This window comes from Pogona vitticeps, chromosome 5 (genome assembly GCF_051106095.1).
Source record: "Pogona vitticeps strain Pit_001003342236 chromosome 5, PviZW2.1, whole genome shotgun sequence".
Lineage (NCBI taxonomy): Eukaryota > Metazoa > Chordata > Lepidosauria > Squamata > Agamidae > Pogona > Pogona vitticeps.
In genome coordinates this window covers 177,612,786-177,631,197 of record NC_135787.1, presented here as the reverse complement: position 1 = coordinate 177,631,197, position 18,412 = coordinate 177,612,786, and the positions used below count along the sequence as shown (strand labels likewise).

Genomic DNA, 18,412 nt, shown 5'->3' with positions numbered 1-18,412 from the left:
AGGCAGTGAGTTCATGCCAGGCTATCTTGCAACCCAAAACAAATTCCATGCTAGGCAAAGCAAGACATAGAGAATCCACCAAAATCCAAGACAAAAGTTGGAAGAATTTGCATTAGAAGGAACCCAATGGAGTGGGTCACCACAAGGAAATAATTTGTTTATGGAAGACCTGCTAAGAGTGTTCCCAGATAGTCAGGGAGGCATTGCCTTGAATGTATGCAAATCAGAAAAATTAAAAGGTTTGTGTAGGCAAGGATATGCTATTTGTAATTGACAATGTACAGCCACAATTGCAGTAGAGAAAGGTGACACAAGGAAGTGAGATCTGCAGTGTGCCTATAAACATCCTTCGCTAAAATTTCAAATAAAATAAACAAAATAAAGAAGAGCATAATGCATTCCAGAATTCAGGCAATCCATATACAACAGAAGGCACTGTTCTCCATAGGACCCCTTTCAATTTCACATGGCAAAGACCTGAGAGGTGCAGTTGCATCCAATTTCACACATCTACTTCCCCATTTCCTTAGGGAAGACGCAGGGATCGATAAGTTTCAGTCCAACAATTTATAAAAATACCACAAGTCTTTATACATTACAGTAGCTGGTTAGAACAAAAGTCTTAATTGGGGGAGGAACCAGAAGAGGGTCAACAACTGCCTTTTTGGGAAGGGAATCTTCCAGAGCCCTCAAATTACCTTCCCTTGCCCATCACAAGTCTCAAACGTTGCTGTTATTTAATAAAATGCAATGATGGAATATTGTGCAGCATTGTTTAACTGCTCCCGCCTTCAGTTGCTTCCTGGATTGTGGCCAAAGTTAAATGTCAGTCCTTTGTTATCAAATGTGAAGCCTGTTTGATGTTCTATCCTCTTGGATTCTAGAATTAAAAGAAATTAAAAGCGGTTATTAGTGGCACGGCAAATGTATCTTCATTTGCCACTGACTCTCTTTATCATCTTCTGGGATTTCTGAAGGAATGTCACATTTAGGGAATCACCAAAAATCAGCTTATATACATTTGCATTGCTCCCTTCCTGACTGAAAAACTGCATACGTATAGAATGGAATATATTAGAATTTCTCCATTATTACTGCTAAATTGTTTGACATTCCAGTATGTAATCAAAAAAATGGAAAGAATGGGTCACACTTCTCAAGTGAGATCTTTGCTATCATATGTTACCTAATCTTTCTAACTGGAGGCGCCGAGAATTCAACCTGGGCCTTTCTATTTGCAAAGAATGCAGTTATTTGTGGAGCTAATGGCCCAAGAAAGAGTAACTGCCCAGTGGAGGAAAGCTAGTTATTACCATGGTTTATTTGCTTATAATTTATTTGTTAATGTTGCCTCCTCTCTTTCCTCCCATGAGCTCAAGGCACTGGGTATCTCTTCCTCTCAACAGTTGTATGTGACTGGTCCAATGTGAGTGGCTTGCAGTCACTGAACCTGCATGGTAAAAAGGAGATCAATATGTGGAACTCCCAAGTCCCTGTCCAACGCTCTTGATTCCTCCACACAAAAAACCGATATTGAGCTATTTAATACAAGAGGAGGGCTGCACATCTTGATCTCTCCTGTCCTTATTGAAGGTTCATATGCCCTCCCCAGACAAAAGGATGCCAAAAGACAGATGTGAGGGCTAGAATGTGACTGCTCCACTTCCTTGTTCTTGGGCTTTTCCATTCTACACACAATGTATTCTGCAATGTAAATATGCATTTACATATTTAACTACCATCAGTTTACTTCTTGCTTGCTTTGGAGAAAAAAGGTGTGAAGTAAACTGAGAGTTCCCTCACTTATTCTGAAGATCTGCCTGTTCTTTGAACAAGGACAGAAATCTTTATGAAAAGAACACCTTCCACCTTGGCCCAAAGGTATTCAATATGCTCTTCAATAACAACAACGAACATTGTTATTCTCAGGAAAATGGTTCCCGAGCACTGACTGACCTGCAGAACTTTGCCGGTGTTCAGCTAATGCACAGATTTCCTGCAATTGTGCCTTCTGATCATTGCTGAGTGGTGCAGTCAGCGAGTGGTACCAGGATGCTTCTCGGCTCTGGACCGCTATCAACACAAAATTAATTGTCCCTCTTTTAAGAGTTTCAGAAATGTAAGACAGATATATAGGTCATGAGAACCTCCCACCCTACAATGCAAACAATCCTTTCAACAAGCAGAGCTCTGCTTTAAGACCTTTAGGGAAGTTTTCACCAGCTTGATTTTGCAAGATATTTCATTCTATAGCGTCCATCAGCCGCAGCTAATACAGTGAGAAGTCAAGCCAGCTGAATCTGGAGAATCAGATTGGGAAAGAGTGAGCTGAAATTCCTGTTCATGTGAGCATGTCCTTGTAACGGAGGCCCAAGTCGCTCCTGTCAATCACAGTGGAACCTGATGTGCAGGAGCCAATGAGAGGACAGGAGAGGCAGAGGCAGAAGTTTTGTCAGTCAGTTAGAGAGAAGGAGGAGTGAGGTCTGCTGAAAGACAGAGATAGATACCGTATTTTTCGCTCCATAAGACGCACCTTTCAATAAGATGCACCAATTTTTTAGGAGAAGAAAACAGGAAAATATAATGTTTTCTTCGCTCCATAAGACGCACAGACTTCCACCCCCCTGTTTTGTGGGGAAAAAATGCATCTTATGGTGCGAAAAATACGGTAGTTAGAGATAGAGAGAGAATTATTACTAATACATATACACTGGTTAAATTGAAAATAAGTAAACAAGAAGTGATCTAATGCGGAACATAAAATATAATATTTCACTGATTGTGATCTAATGAAAATGAATAAAGACCATCTGTGATTCTGAGTTACCCTTTCATACCCTTTAATAAAACTAATTGTGTTATTGGTAGCAAGAGTGAGACTACCGTTCTTTACTGTGTGGATAAGAGAAATCCACTGATGGCAGTGAGAGAGAAAGAAGGAACGTCGGCAGTGTGGATCTGGGTTGAGGGAAACAAACAGTGACACGGGGTGTACGTCACAGTCCTGTTTTAACAAATTTAAAAATGTAGCCTTAATGACATGGCTAAGTTGCTCAAACAAGGCAATTTAGTCGTACCAGCAAGGCCCAGTTTCCTTGTTTTGATAGCCCCACTCTAGTTAATAATTTATTTTTGTACCATACCTGTGTCCTGCTCTTGCTTGAAAAAACTCAAGGAACTTAACATGTGGATATTTCATTATATCTTGAAAACCACTGATGTGAGTGTCTTAGTCTGAGGAACAGGGCATGCACAGTAGCTAATCTTCCAGTTTAGTCGAAGAGCAGGAATTGAACCTGAGCAACCTTAAGCGTTCAAAACCAACATTTCAATCTGCAAAAATAGCTCAGTGGCTGTGGATTTCTCACTGAGCCTCACTGACAGGGGCTGGACTTGATGATCCATAGGGTCCCTTCCAGCTCTGCAATTCTAAGACTATATAATAAAACAAGCCATGCTGCTGTGCGAACTGATGACTAACTAAAAGAGGACAGGAGTTGTATTGTATTAGCCACTGCTTCATCTTCTAACTCACTGGTTCCCAACCTTAGGTCCCCATATGTTCTTGAACTCCCAGAAATCCTAGCCAGCACAGGTAGTGATGAAGGCTTTGGGGAGTTTTAGTCCAAAAACACCTGGGGACCCAAGGTTGGGAACCACAGTTCTAGCTCAAAGGTAGGGAACATCTGACCTCATAGATGCAGCTGAATTCCAACTTCCAACAGGAAATGGTCAAGGATGACCAGCAACATCTGAATGGTCATGGGTTTCCTGCCCTAATTCTTATTACATACTACTCAACTAGTTCTACTATCAGAGATCTTATAAAACTGGGAAAAGGACTGTATATAGGAAGCAAGAGCGAAAGCAATATATCCAACCAGCTACGATCTTTTTGATGACAACCTCCAAAAAGGCAATGCTATACTCCAGATCAGAGGCTTTGCTAGTCCTCTTCAGAACAACAGAATAAGTTTCGGGATTTCTTCCTGCTTTCTGGAAAGGACACAGGAAAGAGATCCCAGCTTATTGGGTTTTACCACCTTCAATTTAGAAATTCACAAACCCCTTGCAGAAGGTACAAATGTTTTTGTAACAGAGGGTTGCAAATCAGCCTGATGGACATTGATTCCATGTTTGCTAAGATAACAAGGAGTCAAGGAGAGGACAAAAGCCAAGGTACTGGTTTTAATGGGCCTTGAATTTATGTACCTAATAGTGCTTGTGTAAAGAACTGATACTCGTCTACACCATCGTCCAGGTCAACTGGTGTGCTGAAGCCTTCTAAAGCAGTTTCTTCTAAAGCATCGTCATCCCAGTCATCATCATCATCATCATCATCTTCATCACCTCCATCACCACCACCACAACCTGGATGGTTCTCTTGCATTTCCTGGCTTACTTCATTTGCCTCCTCTTCATCACTTGGAATCTCTTCTGTAAATAAGCTCATTTTCACATCAGGCATGGATATGGTACAAGACAATTAAGCTATAAAAAGGGACAAATACTTCCCCCTCAAATAGTCTAACCAATATGCTGGTTCTCAAAATCCAAGAGGCTGAACTCATAAAAGTAGAATACTTTAATCCCCACCCTAGCGGCATCCCCAAGTATGCTATCTTGCTTTATCCTGTGTTCAAACGGCTGCAATTCACCTATGTGGTAAAATTAGTACAGTAGGACCCCCATATCTATGGGGGATCGGTTCCAAGCCCCCACAGATGCTGAAAAATGTAGAAAACTATTTTAATAGCAAATACTATTCATAGCATGGTCTCTGGCTCTCTCTCATGGCCAATTCTGGCAATGACATAGTGGAAATCTATCTACGTATCCCCCAGAGCCCCCCCTCGCGCCGCTTTCGCAAGCATCCTGGGGCTTTTTCAACAGTGAAAATGCACCTCTGAAAGCCCGGCTTTGCCACGGAGGGGCGCAGGGGGTGGCGGGGGGTGACGGGCCTGCCCCTGCCACACCCCCACCCACCTCCACCCCAGCAAAGCGCCACTTTCAGAGGCTTCCCCAGTGCATTTCCACTGCCTGTTTACCTGCTGGGCAAGCCTGGGGAAGCTTCTAAGAGCAGTGCCCATCAGCTGTGAGGCGGGGAGGGGGAGGGGCTGGAGCAGAGAAGGTGGCAAAATGGCCGCCTGCTGTGTTTTGGCCCGGATTCCTCGCTTACTGGGCAGCGAAAATGGCTGCCGTATGGAGGATTTTCACATAAAGGTGAGTTTTTTGCCCATAGGAACGCATTAAATGGGCTTTTTTATTTCGCATAGCGATGAATCCGTATAGCGACGATTTTGGCTGCACGGATTATCGTCACTATGTGGGGCAATGTTAAAAGAAAAGTCCCCCCCCTCTATATATATAGGATCAGTATCCACTGATTCACTTATCCATAGTCTGAAAAGACTGATAATGTTAAAAGAAATATATTATAATATATATATATATTATATAAAAGATATATATATATATATATATATATATATATATATATATATATATATATATATATATATATATATATATATATATATATATATATATATATATATATATGTATATGTATATGTATATGTATATATATGTATGTATATGAGGGGATTTTTCTTTTAACATTATCAGTCTTTTCAGACTATGGATGTTCCAAGTTCTATCTGCTTCAGACTATGGATAAGTGAATCAGCGGATACGGATCCTATGCTATAGGGGGTCCTACTGTATATATATAAATGACTGAATGAAAGAATATTTAAAAATCCTATACTTGGGAAAACTCATGTAGTGACCAAGTTTTCACAAATCATCCCTCTGCCAGCCTGATCACAAGAATCCTACAAGGGAACACAGCATATTAAAAAGTCATTATTTTGTACTGCAGCTCTCAGAAGCAACTAGCCAGCATATCGAATGATTCTAAGAGCTGCAGTACAAAAAAAGCAACTTTTCCAAGTCTGCAAGGGAAGAAAGAACAAATGCATCTATGAGTAAATTCTTCAAGAGTTCTTGAAAGATACAAAATATTCTCCCTACTCGCAAGGTAAAACACATTATGAAAGGCATTTTGTTAGCAAGAAATACTTGAAACAGTAGCTCAGAGATTAACAGTGCAGCTGTGGTCATCATCTTCCCCTTCCCTACATAGCATCTATTGCTATCAGAATGTGCAAATGATATCTTTTGGTACCATTATCTTCTGCATCGTTTTTCTCAGCTTTTCCATGCTCCTCATGTTCAGTATGCTGCCGGGTGGCAGACACTTGTTTCAGGCCCAAGAACAGGAGAAGAATTGATGGTACAATCTGTGCAGCGACTGCGTCCACTGCAGGAGGTCGGTTTGGCAATCCCATCAGGATGCTTAGTCCGATGATGCACATCTTCCTGTCATGAAGGCTGGGGGAAAACCACACACACACGTTAGCACAAACTCAGTTACAGGCATGCCAAACTGGCTTGCTGTTTAAAGGAGATTAAGTGGTTGGGTACTTGCTCTCTTGTCTAATCAATGATCCCCAACATTGGGCCTCCAGATGTTCTTGGACTTCAACTCCCAGAAACTCTGGCCAGCACAGGTGGTGGCGAAAGCTTCTGGGAGTTCTGCTCCAAGAACATCTGGAGGCCCAAGGTTGGGGACCACTGAAAGTCTTGTGATTGTAATATAGCTGACTGTTGAGTTTCTGAATTATTTGTTTTTAATCAAGGCTTCATTTAATTTAATTATATGCCACCTTTCTTCCCATAGGGAACCCAAGGAAGCTCACAACAATCAAAATCATACAATAACAATTTAAAAATACCACACAAAACTAGATATTTAAGAACAATTAAACATTGGTCAAGATTAAAGACCACTTTCAAAACAGTTTAAAAACATTTTAAAATATCTAAATCTCAAAAATAGAACATTCCCTAGACACACTGAAAGCCAGCCTAAAAAGGAAGATCTTTGTTTTCTTTTTTATTGTTACTTTTAGCTGTCTCCACCACCAATTTTTGGCAGAAACATAGATGTAAATAAATAATTTTAAAAACCCTAATGGAAGAATCAAGGGAAAATATCACATGTACTTCCTTCTTCTTAAAGATCAGCCTGGAGAACTTTGTTCCAAGTTCCATCTGCTTCAGTCTTCAGCAGCAATGCAACCCTCTAGGGCAGTGGTCCCCAATCTTTTTGGGACCTCACACCAGCTGAGCATCTGAGGAAGGCAGGGTGCGCTTGCACACGGGCTCCTCAGCGCATGCACGTACACTCTCAGGTGCATGCACGAAGTGGTGGGGGAGCGCACACATGCCAGTGCCGGTGTGAGTGCTTCCCCACCCCTTTGCGCATGCGTGCCTGCATGCCCCCACCAATGCCTGCACACCCACCCCTTTGTGCAGGTGCAGGTGTGCTCGTGTGCAGGGATGGGGGAACGCTCACGCTGGCATGCGTGTGCAAAGCAGCTGTGGGGAGGGGAGTGCATGTGGGGTGGGTGGGAGGTCTGTCTCCATGGCCCGGTCCGGCTTAGGCCACAGACCGGCACCGGGTCATGGACTGGGGGTTGACGACCTCTGCTCTAGGGAAAAGGCAAAGTGCCACACTTTGGAAAACTGTTACAGTGAGGATAACTGCCACCCTTTAATCAGCCTACTCCGCAGAGACAGAGACCTGTATTCAGGTGCAGGGGCCATGATACTGATGACTGTAGTCACAAAATTCAGTCAGTTTTTCTTTTGGATCTTAGATTTGGAAACTGTTCAAAGGCGAAACTGAAATGTTCAGTCGACAAAGGGAAATTTAAAAGCCGAAGTGACTCTTGTAAGTACTTTTCAGTAGTGCTAAGGAGGTTATTCAAAGTCCTTTTAAATTATTTTATTTTAAACCCAAGAAGACTGTGCATGGGAAGAGACACAAAGTACAGTGCTCTAAAACTGTAATTCATATTCTGCTCAAAAATGGAAATACTATGGAACAGATTTTAGAGCTGGTGCTGGAAGCAGAAAGGTTAAATTAGAATCTTATTAAGTTTCACAACTAGTTTTTTCCAGGTTTTTTTTTTGAGCTATTTTTTATTTTCCAGAGATTATAAAGTGCAAGGAGTCTGTTGCTAAACAAACACAATTAGGTACTAATGAGACAGATGTCCTGCCCCCAGCAAATTACAATGATGTGGGGCCAACTATCATTCTGACAGAAATATTAATCTGAATTGGGTGGAAGAAGAGCTCTGACAGAACACAAATTAACAGAAAGGTTCGAGCACATGGGAGCGAATAGGAAGGCAGGAGAAAAGAAGGAAGAACGACAGAATCAAAGTTCAGGGAACCTGCCTTGACTGAAAAGGTTTATTAGTATTCAAAATAGTGCCTCCTCAGTAAATTAATGGTACAAGTTACTCTAAAGAGGAAGAACCTGCACATCTTTTTAAAAAAGTATAATTCAGCTCTTTCAAGGAACTCACAAGAGGATTCTGCGTGAGAGAAGAAAAATACATATTTGAGAATAGGAAGGATAAGTCAAAATGGATTTTTATTGAGAGGCAGATCACAGAAAAGCAACCAAGGAAGCTTAAAAGCGAGCAAGAAATGAGGCCAAAGCTTGCCAGGCTTGAAAGAGTGTGGCACAGCTCAGCCATGTCCCCAGTTGCTCTCAGTATTTCAGGAAGACTCTTGTTCAGAGATGACCCGAAAAAACTGAAGTGAGGTAGAAGATGGACAAAAGAAGGAATGCTGAAGAGCTCTCTAGCGCCCTAGAAAATTTGGAAGTGACTGTGGCTTCTCGTAATGTTTTAAAGGGGACGCTGATTTACACCTTAGGTTTGAAAAAGTTACTATTTTGGATGACAACCCTGGGAATTCTCCACTGGCTATGCTGACAGCAGGATTTCTAGCCCAGCAGAGTCTACTCTAGGGACTGAACCTGTAACCTTCACCGGGCAAAGCAGATGCTCCATAGGGAAGCGACGGCTATCTCACCACCATGGTTGTCACTCCAAGACCACTTCCCTATAACCAGTTCCTGTGGCAAAAAGGAATCACTCAAGGCAACTATGTGAGAGGAAGGGTTCAGCCTATGCACCGTCTTCAACAACCACTTGCTAAGGCAGTGCAAGAACTGGGGTAAAGTTCCTGCACTAAAATGCCAAAAACTATCTAATTATCATAACATTTTCATTTGTTTTTTATTTTAATTATATTTCATTAAATGTCCATATTTTTACATTGTGCAACACCCTAATATGAATAAAGAAAAGAAGGAAAGAAAGCCAGATGGGGCATATGGTATGAATAAAAAAGATCCACATTTTAATACGTACATGGGAAGAGTTATTTATTCAATTGACCTAAGCAGAGAACAGTGATAGTTTGTTCATCAAGTACAGTGGTGCCTCGCATAGCGAGGTTAATCCGTTCCGGATTAACCTTCGCTATGCGAAAACATCGCTAAACGGGAATAAAAAAGCCATAGAAACGCATTGAACTTCGTTCAATGCGTTCCTATGGCTTTAAAACTCACCGTTAAGCGATGTTGTCCCATAGCGCCGCCATTTTCGCGCCCTCGGTAAGCGAGGGCAGGGCGCGAAAATGCGGCGCGGACCTTCCGGCGGCCATTTTGGAACCGCCGATCAGCTGTTCTCCGAGCTTCGTTATGCGATATTCGCTAAGCGAAACGCTTAGCGAATATCGCAAAGCGAAAAATCCCCATAGGGGCCATCGCTGAGCGAATGCTCCAGCGATGGCCCAGAGCGCCTCGTTAAGCGATTTCATCGCTCAGCGAGGCGCTCGTTAAGCGAGGCACCACTGTATACTCGCTCAAGCAATTGAAAATGCAAAGCTAAAACTGATGCGACCTTTACTTACAGCTGGAAAAGGCAAAGTGCTGTGCTCTAGATGCTGCTGAACTATAACTCTCATCAGTCCTAGCCAAGATGGACAGTTCTGACAATGCCAGGGAATTATAGCTGAACAACATCTGGAGGACAACAGTTTGATCATCCCTCATTTACACGGTGAAACAAGCTGGTCTATCTAGGAAGGGACTGCTTGGGTTATCTTACTGTAGATTCTTTTCCTTGATCATTAGAAGATACATGACGAAATATTGAAAGGGCCAGCATTCACAATTCCATGCATTTGCTGACTGGTTCTGGGGTTTCAACTCACAGGTAAAACACATAAATCAGCTTCTCTACATGGACAAAAAGAGATTTGTTGAAATCCAGAGAATCCCAACTTTATATACACGTTTCTGATCTTCTTGACAGGATTCTGAACACAATGGCAAAACGGGGCCCTTAGCCTCCGACTCCTCTGAATAATGAGAAATGCTGCAAATTATCAGCCCAAAGCGGAGGAGGTCCACATGGAAAGAAAGCTGAAACCTTTGCCCAGTATCCTTTATTTTTATTTTGCTAACCAGCACAGCAAGAAGAAAGGATTTTCATTCTTAGATTCTTATTAAAAGTTTATGCTGAGGCACCTTGGAAAAGCTGGATATTTCTTCCCAACCACAGACTGTAATAAAGCCACTTTATGACACACCAGAGCAGTAAATGTCATGTTAAAACTACATTTATGAGACATTGTAATGCTCCGCAGTTACGTAACACCAACTCCAACACTGGAGCAGATACTACAATACGTCAGGGCTGCCACAGTAATTCAGGGTTTCTTTTTCTCATGAAATACTTCGTCTTAGACAACAGCCTTGAAGGACTATGGTCTGATGTTTACAATAATCGTCCACAGAAAAGCATTTCTAATTACAATAAAAGTTGGCAATACTATAGCTGAAATCCTGTTGCTTAGCATAGTAAGTCACATTAGAGTAGGCCCATTGAATCAACAGGGATTTGGTGAGTCAACTTCTCTGTCAATTCCATTGATTCAATGGGACAAGTAGGTCACAAATAAGAGTAGGCCCATCTGAATCAATGGAACTTATAGAATTGACTCACCAAATTCTTAATGATTCAGTGGGTCTACTCCAGTGCAACTTACCACACTAAGCAACAGGATTTCAGGTTGCATCTGCAAGTATGATCCAATACTCCTTGCTGTTAAGATAGCTCAATTTAAATACTATGAGGCAAAGAAATTACTTTGGGGGGTGTCTATCAAGGTTCAGCCCCTGAACTCACTCCAGGAAAAGGGCTTTCAACTGCAGGAGTGGATTTACCTCCCGCTATTTCGTTCTTTCATAAGGAAAATAACTGCAGGAGAAGGAGAATAAAGAAAATATAGTGGTGCCTCGACTTACGATCATAATCCATTCCAGAATATGGATCTAACCCGAAATGATTGTAAGTCGAAGCATCATTTTCCAGAGGAATACACTGGAACGGGATTAATCCCTTCCAGCAGGAAAAAAATCACCAAACACACACACACAAAAACCCACAGCCAGTCCCATCGGAACGCGATGAGGCTGAAAAACAAAGCAAAAAAACCACACCTGCCGACACATAGCCAGCCTTTCTAACCGCTGGGGCAAAAGACCTACAAAGAAGCAGTCTCTTCGCCGACCAACAGTTAGCAGTTCAAATTTCCCCGCCTTTTCTCTAGTCGTAACTCAAAGCTCCGGTTGCAAGTCAAAGCAAAAGTATTGTTTTTTGCTTTTTAAAAACTGCCTGTTCTGGGTGGGTTTTGCAGCATGGGTTTGGGTTATGTTTCTATGCTGTGATGGGTCTTGCAGTGTGTTTTTAGTCCCTGATGGAATGGGTTTGTTTGATTCGGGGGGGGTATGTTTCTGTGCTTTGATGGCTCTTGCAGTGTGTTTTTTAGTGTGTGGGGGGGAATCTCTCTTTTGTTTTAAAAGGTGTTTCATTTAAAAGGTGTTTTAGACTCCAAACTCTCCCCCTTTGGCTTCTCTGTGCTCTCTCTTTTTGTGCCTAAAAGCACAAACCTTTCTCTGAGGGGTCTGTGTACGCCAGTGATGACCTTCTTTCTTTCCTTTTTTCCCCACTGTTCTCTCCCTCCTTCCCTGCCCTTTTTTCAACCTAAATCATCTTTGGTTAAAAAAAAGAGAAGTCTCTCCCTAGTGGACGGATTAACCACTTTTGCATTACAGTACAGTGGACCCTCGACCTACAGACGGCTCGACTTAGACTTTTTGAGTTACAGACTTCTCTGGCCGCAAAATTTAGATTCTACTTGCAGCCAGAGAATCGACTTACAGACCAGAAAAAAACCAAAATGGAACAAAAATAGAATAAAAACTGCCACTTATGGGATTAATCGGTTTTCAATGCATTGTAGGTCAATGGAGATTCAACCTACAGACTTTTCGACTTGCAGCCACCGTTCCAATACGGATTAATTCCATAAGTAGAGGGTCCACTGTAGTTCCTATGGGAACTAATGCTTTGACTTGCAACCGGCACCTTGAGATACAACCAAAAAACGGCTGGAACGGATTAATCGCATTTCAATGCATTTCTATGGGAAATGGTGCTTCGAGTTACAACCAATTTGAGTTACGACCATCTTCTGGAACAGATGCAGTTCATAACTCAAGGCACCACTATACTGTTTGGGATCTTTTATCATCAACCAGGTCCTGTGTTGCTCTGCGGTTCTTTCTGCCTCCTCCCTTTGGACCAAAAACCCTAGAACCTGGACAGTGGCACGAACTGTAATGACTCCCCTGTACACACCCAACATACCAAAATTACAAAACTCAGTAAGATCAGTTTTTGGACAGCAGTTCTCAGTATTCCCCAGCCAGTATGGGCGCTGTAGTCAAAAATGTAATTCTTCCAAACCCTGCCAAATTATAACTGCATCCTCATACATATCTTAATTAAGCTGTTTTTTGAATTTATTTTCTCTGAAAACTAGGGTACAAATATTTCAGAAACAGACAAATAACATTTTGAAGAGCAAGATAGTAAAAGGTTTTTCCCCCCAAAACAGAAAATTTGGGGACTTGAAGGTAACAGTGTGAAACTTTCAGGCAAATGTGTAAACATGGCTGGAAGGAAATATACTATGTGCTTTTATAAAACATAACTAAACATGTTTTGTTCTTTGCTAGGAAATAAAAAGCAGGGGAAAACAAGACAAGATATATTGTTCCCTACCATTACTTTGACTTCATCCCAGCCCATTTCACTGCTACCCAAAGGAAGCCAAAAACTCACTTTCAAGAAATGTGTAAAGCTTTAAAAAATCATTGAACACCTACCCAAGAAAACAATCCGTATCATTCATCCACTGATTTATAAATTGTGCAGTGATGGGCTCTGGATTGTGAGGAAATCGGATATTCTCTAAACTGTGCAGAAGGAGCTCGGGGTTGTAGTAAAGGGCAGCTATGGCAACCTGGAGACACATCGTCCGGAGCTCGCTGGTTTTAACCCCACGTGTTAAACGCTCTAAAACAGCTTCTACAAAGAGTGGAATGCACTAGGGACAGAAACCAGAAAAATATGAGACGTAGGGAGGAAAAACAAGGGGGAAAGGGAAAAAAGAAACCTGCAGATAAACGTTTAGGCTTCAAAAAGCATTCACTTATACAATTCTTCTTCTTTAGAACCTGCCAGTACAATTCCAGACATGAGCCTGAAGGCACAATTATATTATCAAGCCAGAAGTACCTAGCTTCACATGAATCACAAAACACTCTTTAGACTCCCACCCCATCCATAATCTCCCCTCCTCTATCCTGCTGCTCATTCAGCCTTTTCCTCAGCTCACTCCCCTTGTTAGGAGGCAGCAGGACCTTCTCTCTCTCCTTCTCTTTTGTTCTCTTAATCACTCCTTCTTTGAAGACTGAAGAGTTCAGAGGTCCCACAAAGGGAAACATCACTTCAAATTGCCTAGAGGCTCTCTGGAGAAATAAATACCTGAAGCCTGACAACAGCTTCTACTCTTGACGGTTAGGAAATTCTACCACTACGTGACTGAAGTTGGAATTGCAGGTTACATTAAGATTTTAACCTCCTAAATCAAGTAGCAAAATGTTTCAGCCTAATGAGAAAGAAGTCCAGCTGCCACGACTCAACTTTCCTCTCCAAAAACACAACAGGATAAACAAGCTGCATTATCTAAAAAACAGTATTTACAGTCTGAAGTATGAAATGACTTATCTAGATATGGAGATTATTCTATCTACATTTTTCACATCTTTGTCTTCCTCCATCTTTTCCAGTCACTCAGTTTCAGCCCTATCTTCTCCTGTTGTCATTCTCCATCTTCTTTCTATCAATAGTATGAACCACTAAGGCTCCACATCTTCCATAAATTTAGGAGCACATGAAAACCTTGGGGTTACCCCAAGCCTGATGCCTTTCTCATGCATAGCTGGTGCACTTTTTTGGTACCAAAGGGTGAGTACATGAATATCTGATGTGTAAGCAAAGAGAATGATGTCCAGTCTAGGAAGGACCTCTAATTTATCTTCTGCATCGAGGGTGACAACACCTGTACAGCTCAAATACCAGTCATCTTGACTTTTTTAACAAAGCTTCACTACCAGAAGACAACAGGTGCTGATGAAAGTAAAAAAAAAAAGCGGCATGCATGATATTACCTGGTCAATACCTCTCCCTTTGCATTGTAGAATAATGACCTCTAAGAGCTTGGCTGCATGACACTCAGCATCTTCACCTGCATCACCAGTTAATACCTAGCAATAAAACCATGGGCAAATTTAGACAGCAGTTTTTGCCAAGGTGGACAATGCTTCTTGGGAAGATTTAAACAGAAGACATAAAACACACTCCAAGGCACAATATAGTAACTGGAAGCTATTTGGAAGAGTTTACATAATATTTGACAAGACATTTTACAATACAGTGTGACTTAAATCTAGACGACCTGCAAAATAACTAAATTAAAAATACAAGATGGTTCATGGTTCTATTGCACCTGATGAGGCAGTGTTTAGACATCTGATGATAAAAATATAATCTGTCTTCTGCCTTGGTTATGGGACTAGAAGGGTTGGCTCATCACTTGATCTCTACAGATGCTTCAGTTTTCATCCGAAAAGCTCTTATGGCAACTACAGCTGGCATGTACAGGGCACAGAAGAATGTGGCATCCAACCAGTCCCCTGCTACATGAAAACCAACAATGAGGATGAAGCAGGAGTCCCCCCTATAGTAGCTAGAGAAATCTACTTTTTGTTTCTGGAACTCTGTTTTATGATCTGCTTTTTCTTTGTCTGCATTCTTAGAAAACAGCTAACCCATCAAAGCCATGGTTAGCAGAAGAGCAATAAAGAAGAAATGGGGATTAAAAACAGGAAAAAAGAGCACAAAAAACAAAGAACATAGAAATATTTTAGAATTTGAAGAGAGGATATGAATTGGGAGAAGGTTAAGCAAACAAAGGCAGAGAAGAAAACAGGAAAAGAAGCAGTGGAATTCCTGTGTCCTGGGCACAGAAGAACCAGGTATAGCACAGCTGCTGCAGTGCCCAACCAAGACAAAAATCTGCACTAAATGATCACCACTTTCCTGGGTTTTATGGGAATTAACCATTCTTGGATATTTCCTCACACCAAAATGAGAAAGACATTCCTCTCTCTTCTGAGGCTTACTCTGTTTTCCCCGAAAATAAGACCTCATCTGAAAATAAGCCCTAGTATGAATTTTCAGGATGCTTGTAATATCAGCCCTACCCCAAAAACAAGCCCCAGTTAAGTGAAACACCACCCTCCACCATTGTGCAGCAACCAGAAGAAGATGACATGACTGTATTTGAATCAATGTAGATTGTTGTACATGAAAAAAATAAAACATCCCCCTAATGCGTTTTTGGAGCAAAAATTAATATAAGCCCCTGTCTTGTTTTCGGGGAAACATGGTAGTTCTCTTAAAAAAAAAAAGGAGTGCCTATGGGCAGGTGCAGACCCATTAGTATGAATAGACAGAGACGACAAAAAAAGGAAAAGTAGCTAACAGTGAACCATCTTTAAGGTAAACAGTACTCACCTGACACTGTAAAAAGCAAAGAAACTCATAAATATAGAAGGCAAACAACTCTGCTAATTTATTCTTGCATGTATGAAGTCTCATATATATATATATAAAACTCTGCAAGATTAAATTACAGTGTAATAGCCGTAGATGTTTAGGGACATTCATATACCTGCCGTCTAAGACAGTAGTTGCCATGGTTTGGAAGTATGTGATGAAGGAACTTCCTTTCCCCTTCGGACAGAGTTGGGTCTTTAATGTCAGCAAAGAGCCAATTAAAGACCTGGCTCTTTTAGCAGGCCTTCCCTCCTAACAATATTGTATTTTTATTTTTACTTAGTTTTCTTTATTTCTTCCCATCTTGACCAATGTTAACCTTGTTAATTTAAATTGTTGTTTTAATAGTATATGTATATTGTCTTATGAATGATTTTATGTAAGCCGCCCTGAGTAGACTTTGTCTAGAAGGTGCGGGATAAAAATCTAATAATAAATAAAAATAAATAAAATATGAGCAAGGGGTATATATATATATAGTCATATATGAGACTTCCTGCATTCGTCGAGTGGATGTCTTGCATGTAGATGTGCAGGGTGTCAATACAGGAAAGGAACCAAGAGGGAGTTATGAAAGTATGAAGCAGAGCCTGCTAAAAAAGAATTCCTTCCTCTCTGAGCCAGTGGATACAAACGGATGTGTGTAAGTGCCCTCTCCTATGTCTTTCAAAGAGCAACTGGGAGCTACAAACCTTCAGTTACTGAAGTTAGGAGTTTGGCTGAAAAGAGGAAAGTTGTTTTTTTAAATATACATCCATGTGTCTGTTAACACAAAGATGTGCACATAGAGATATAGTGGTGCTAGAGAGGTTTGGCAAGATCGAACACATGCCGAAAGCAAAGCTAAACATGACCAGCTCTGGCCTTCAGGCACATCTACTCGTATATTTTCATTACATTTTCACATTCACTTTGGATCCTTGTAAATGTACAAACAACTGTTAAGCTTACCTTTTTACACATAGTGTAAATTATTTCCAAGTTTTTGGGATTTGCCAATAAAGTATCGGTGTCAACCGTGACATAGTTGTGCAACAGAGGCATCATATCTAGACAGAGAGAGGGAAAATTGTTATCTTTTAAAACAAAAGGAAATTTAGAATTTCAGCCTTGTTGCTTTCTTTTAAACCATGTCCTAAAATTACCTGTAGTTCTGACACATTCCTCTTGTAGAATACACTTCTCAAAGCCAGACAATAAACGTAGATTTTTATTTTTTTTTAAACCCAGCCCATGAAAATATTTATTAAATTTGAATCTGGGCATTCCTTCAAGGATCTCAGGAAAGCGCACGAAACATTACCCTGTTTTACCTACACATCCACCTCACGAGGCAGTCACACCTAGTGAGTTGCTGTACCATTTCAGTAATCTTTACATTTCAACAGAGACTTGAATGCTCATCTCCCTGAGCCCATACATTTTTTTAAAAAAGGGAAATAAATGGTAAAGCAAGATCTGAATGAGACAGAGCTAACTTATTAAAAGGTATTCTATGTTTTATGAGAACTGAGCACCTGTTCTTATGATCCCTTCATCTGCCCCTGCTGGGTAGAGTTCTCCAGGGAAACAAGAGTACCACTGGCACAGTAATGCTGTATATGTGTATACTGAAGCTTAATTTATTTGGTTTTCTGATGTTTTTAGCAAGAGAGATGAACAATACATGAAGTTTGTGGATGCTCTTTAACTGGCTCTCTGCATCTAAGCAGTTTTTCCTGTGCATGAGCCCACCAGAGAGAGAAGGCTTATCTGTCCAAACCTGCTAAAAGCTTGAAGCAGGAAACAAAACTGCCTGTACACCCAGGCTTTCAAATGTACACATTTTTGTATATGAGGGAGCAGAATGTGCTACTGTGTGTAGAATTCAGTTCCTTGAGAACCACAGTTCCCTCAAAAGACTCTATGCTTTCTCCTTTGCTGGCCCTTATGCCTTGAACTGCCTCCCAGAAGCCTCTGTTCAACCCCCCCTCTTCTTCTTTCAAATCACTCCTCAAAACCTCTCCCCTGAATCTTATAGCACTGCATGCTGGTATCCTATGTATGTTTTCCCCCTCTTCTCCCCGTCTCTAGTCTTCTCTTCTTTCTCTGTTCTCTCTGCTCTACTGGGCAAAGACATACTAGAAGTGTGGGGCAACATCTGAAGACAGATAAGAAATTGAATAAAGAGCTCCAGTTGGTCAGGGTTCAGGATCACAACAGAGCCATACAATCCAGTGACTAGAGAGTTGGACTAGGACTCAGGATACCCGAGTCCAAAGCCACACAGAGCCATGAAACTCACTGCATGATTCTGACTAGGCACAGTCTTTCATCTAGGGAGGAGAATCTGGAGAAACAAGAGCATCTATGCTTTATTGAACTGACTGGGGAAGACGCAGGATAGGTATGCAATTAATAAATACACGGATCTTTTTGCTTTTCCCCATGACTAGAGAACTACACTT

The 18,412-nt window shown here is 41.2% G+C and overlaps 1 protein-coding gene across 2 annotated transcripts in view; it reads right to left on the bottom strand.

The window, feature by feature from the left end:
• Window positions 1–240: 240 nt before the first annotated feature.
• Window positions 241–18,412, bottom strand: part of IPO8 (importin 8) — a 46,279-nt gene continuing 28,107 nt past the window's right edge. Inside the window, exons 19-25 of one of the 2 annotated variants that reach the window (XM_020789044.3) lie at window positions 16,917–17,014; window positions 14,516–14,611; window positions 13,169–13,389; window positions 6,191–6,396; window positions 4,213–4,437; window positions 1,957–2,073; window positions 241–880 (exon numbers count right to left, since the gene is read on the bottom strand). In XM_020789044.3, the coding sequence (XP_020644703.3) occupies window positions 792–880; window positions 1,957–2,073; window positions 4,213–4,437; window positions 6,191–6,396; window positions 13,169–13,389; window positions 14,516–14,611; window positions 16,917–17,014 (1,052 nt within the window). In that variant the 3' untranslated portion in view covers window positions 241–791. The remainder of the gene's footprint in view (window positions 881–1,956; window positions 2,074–4,212; window positions 4,438–6,190; window positions 6,397–13,168; window positions 13,390–14,515; window positions 14,612–16,916; window positions 17,015–18,412) is intronic. The other variant, XM_020789045.3, reaches the window with a different exon arrangement.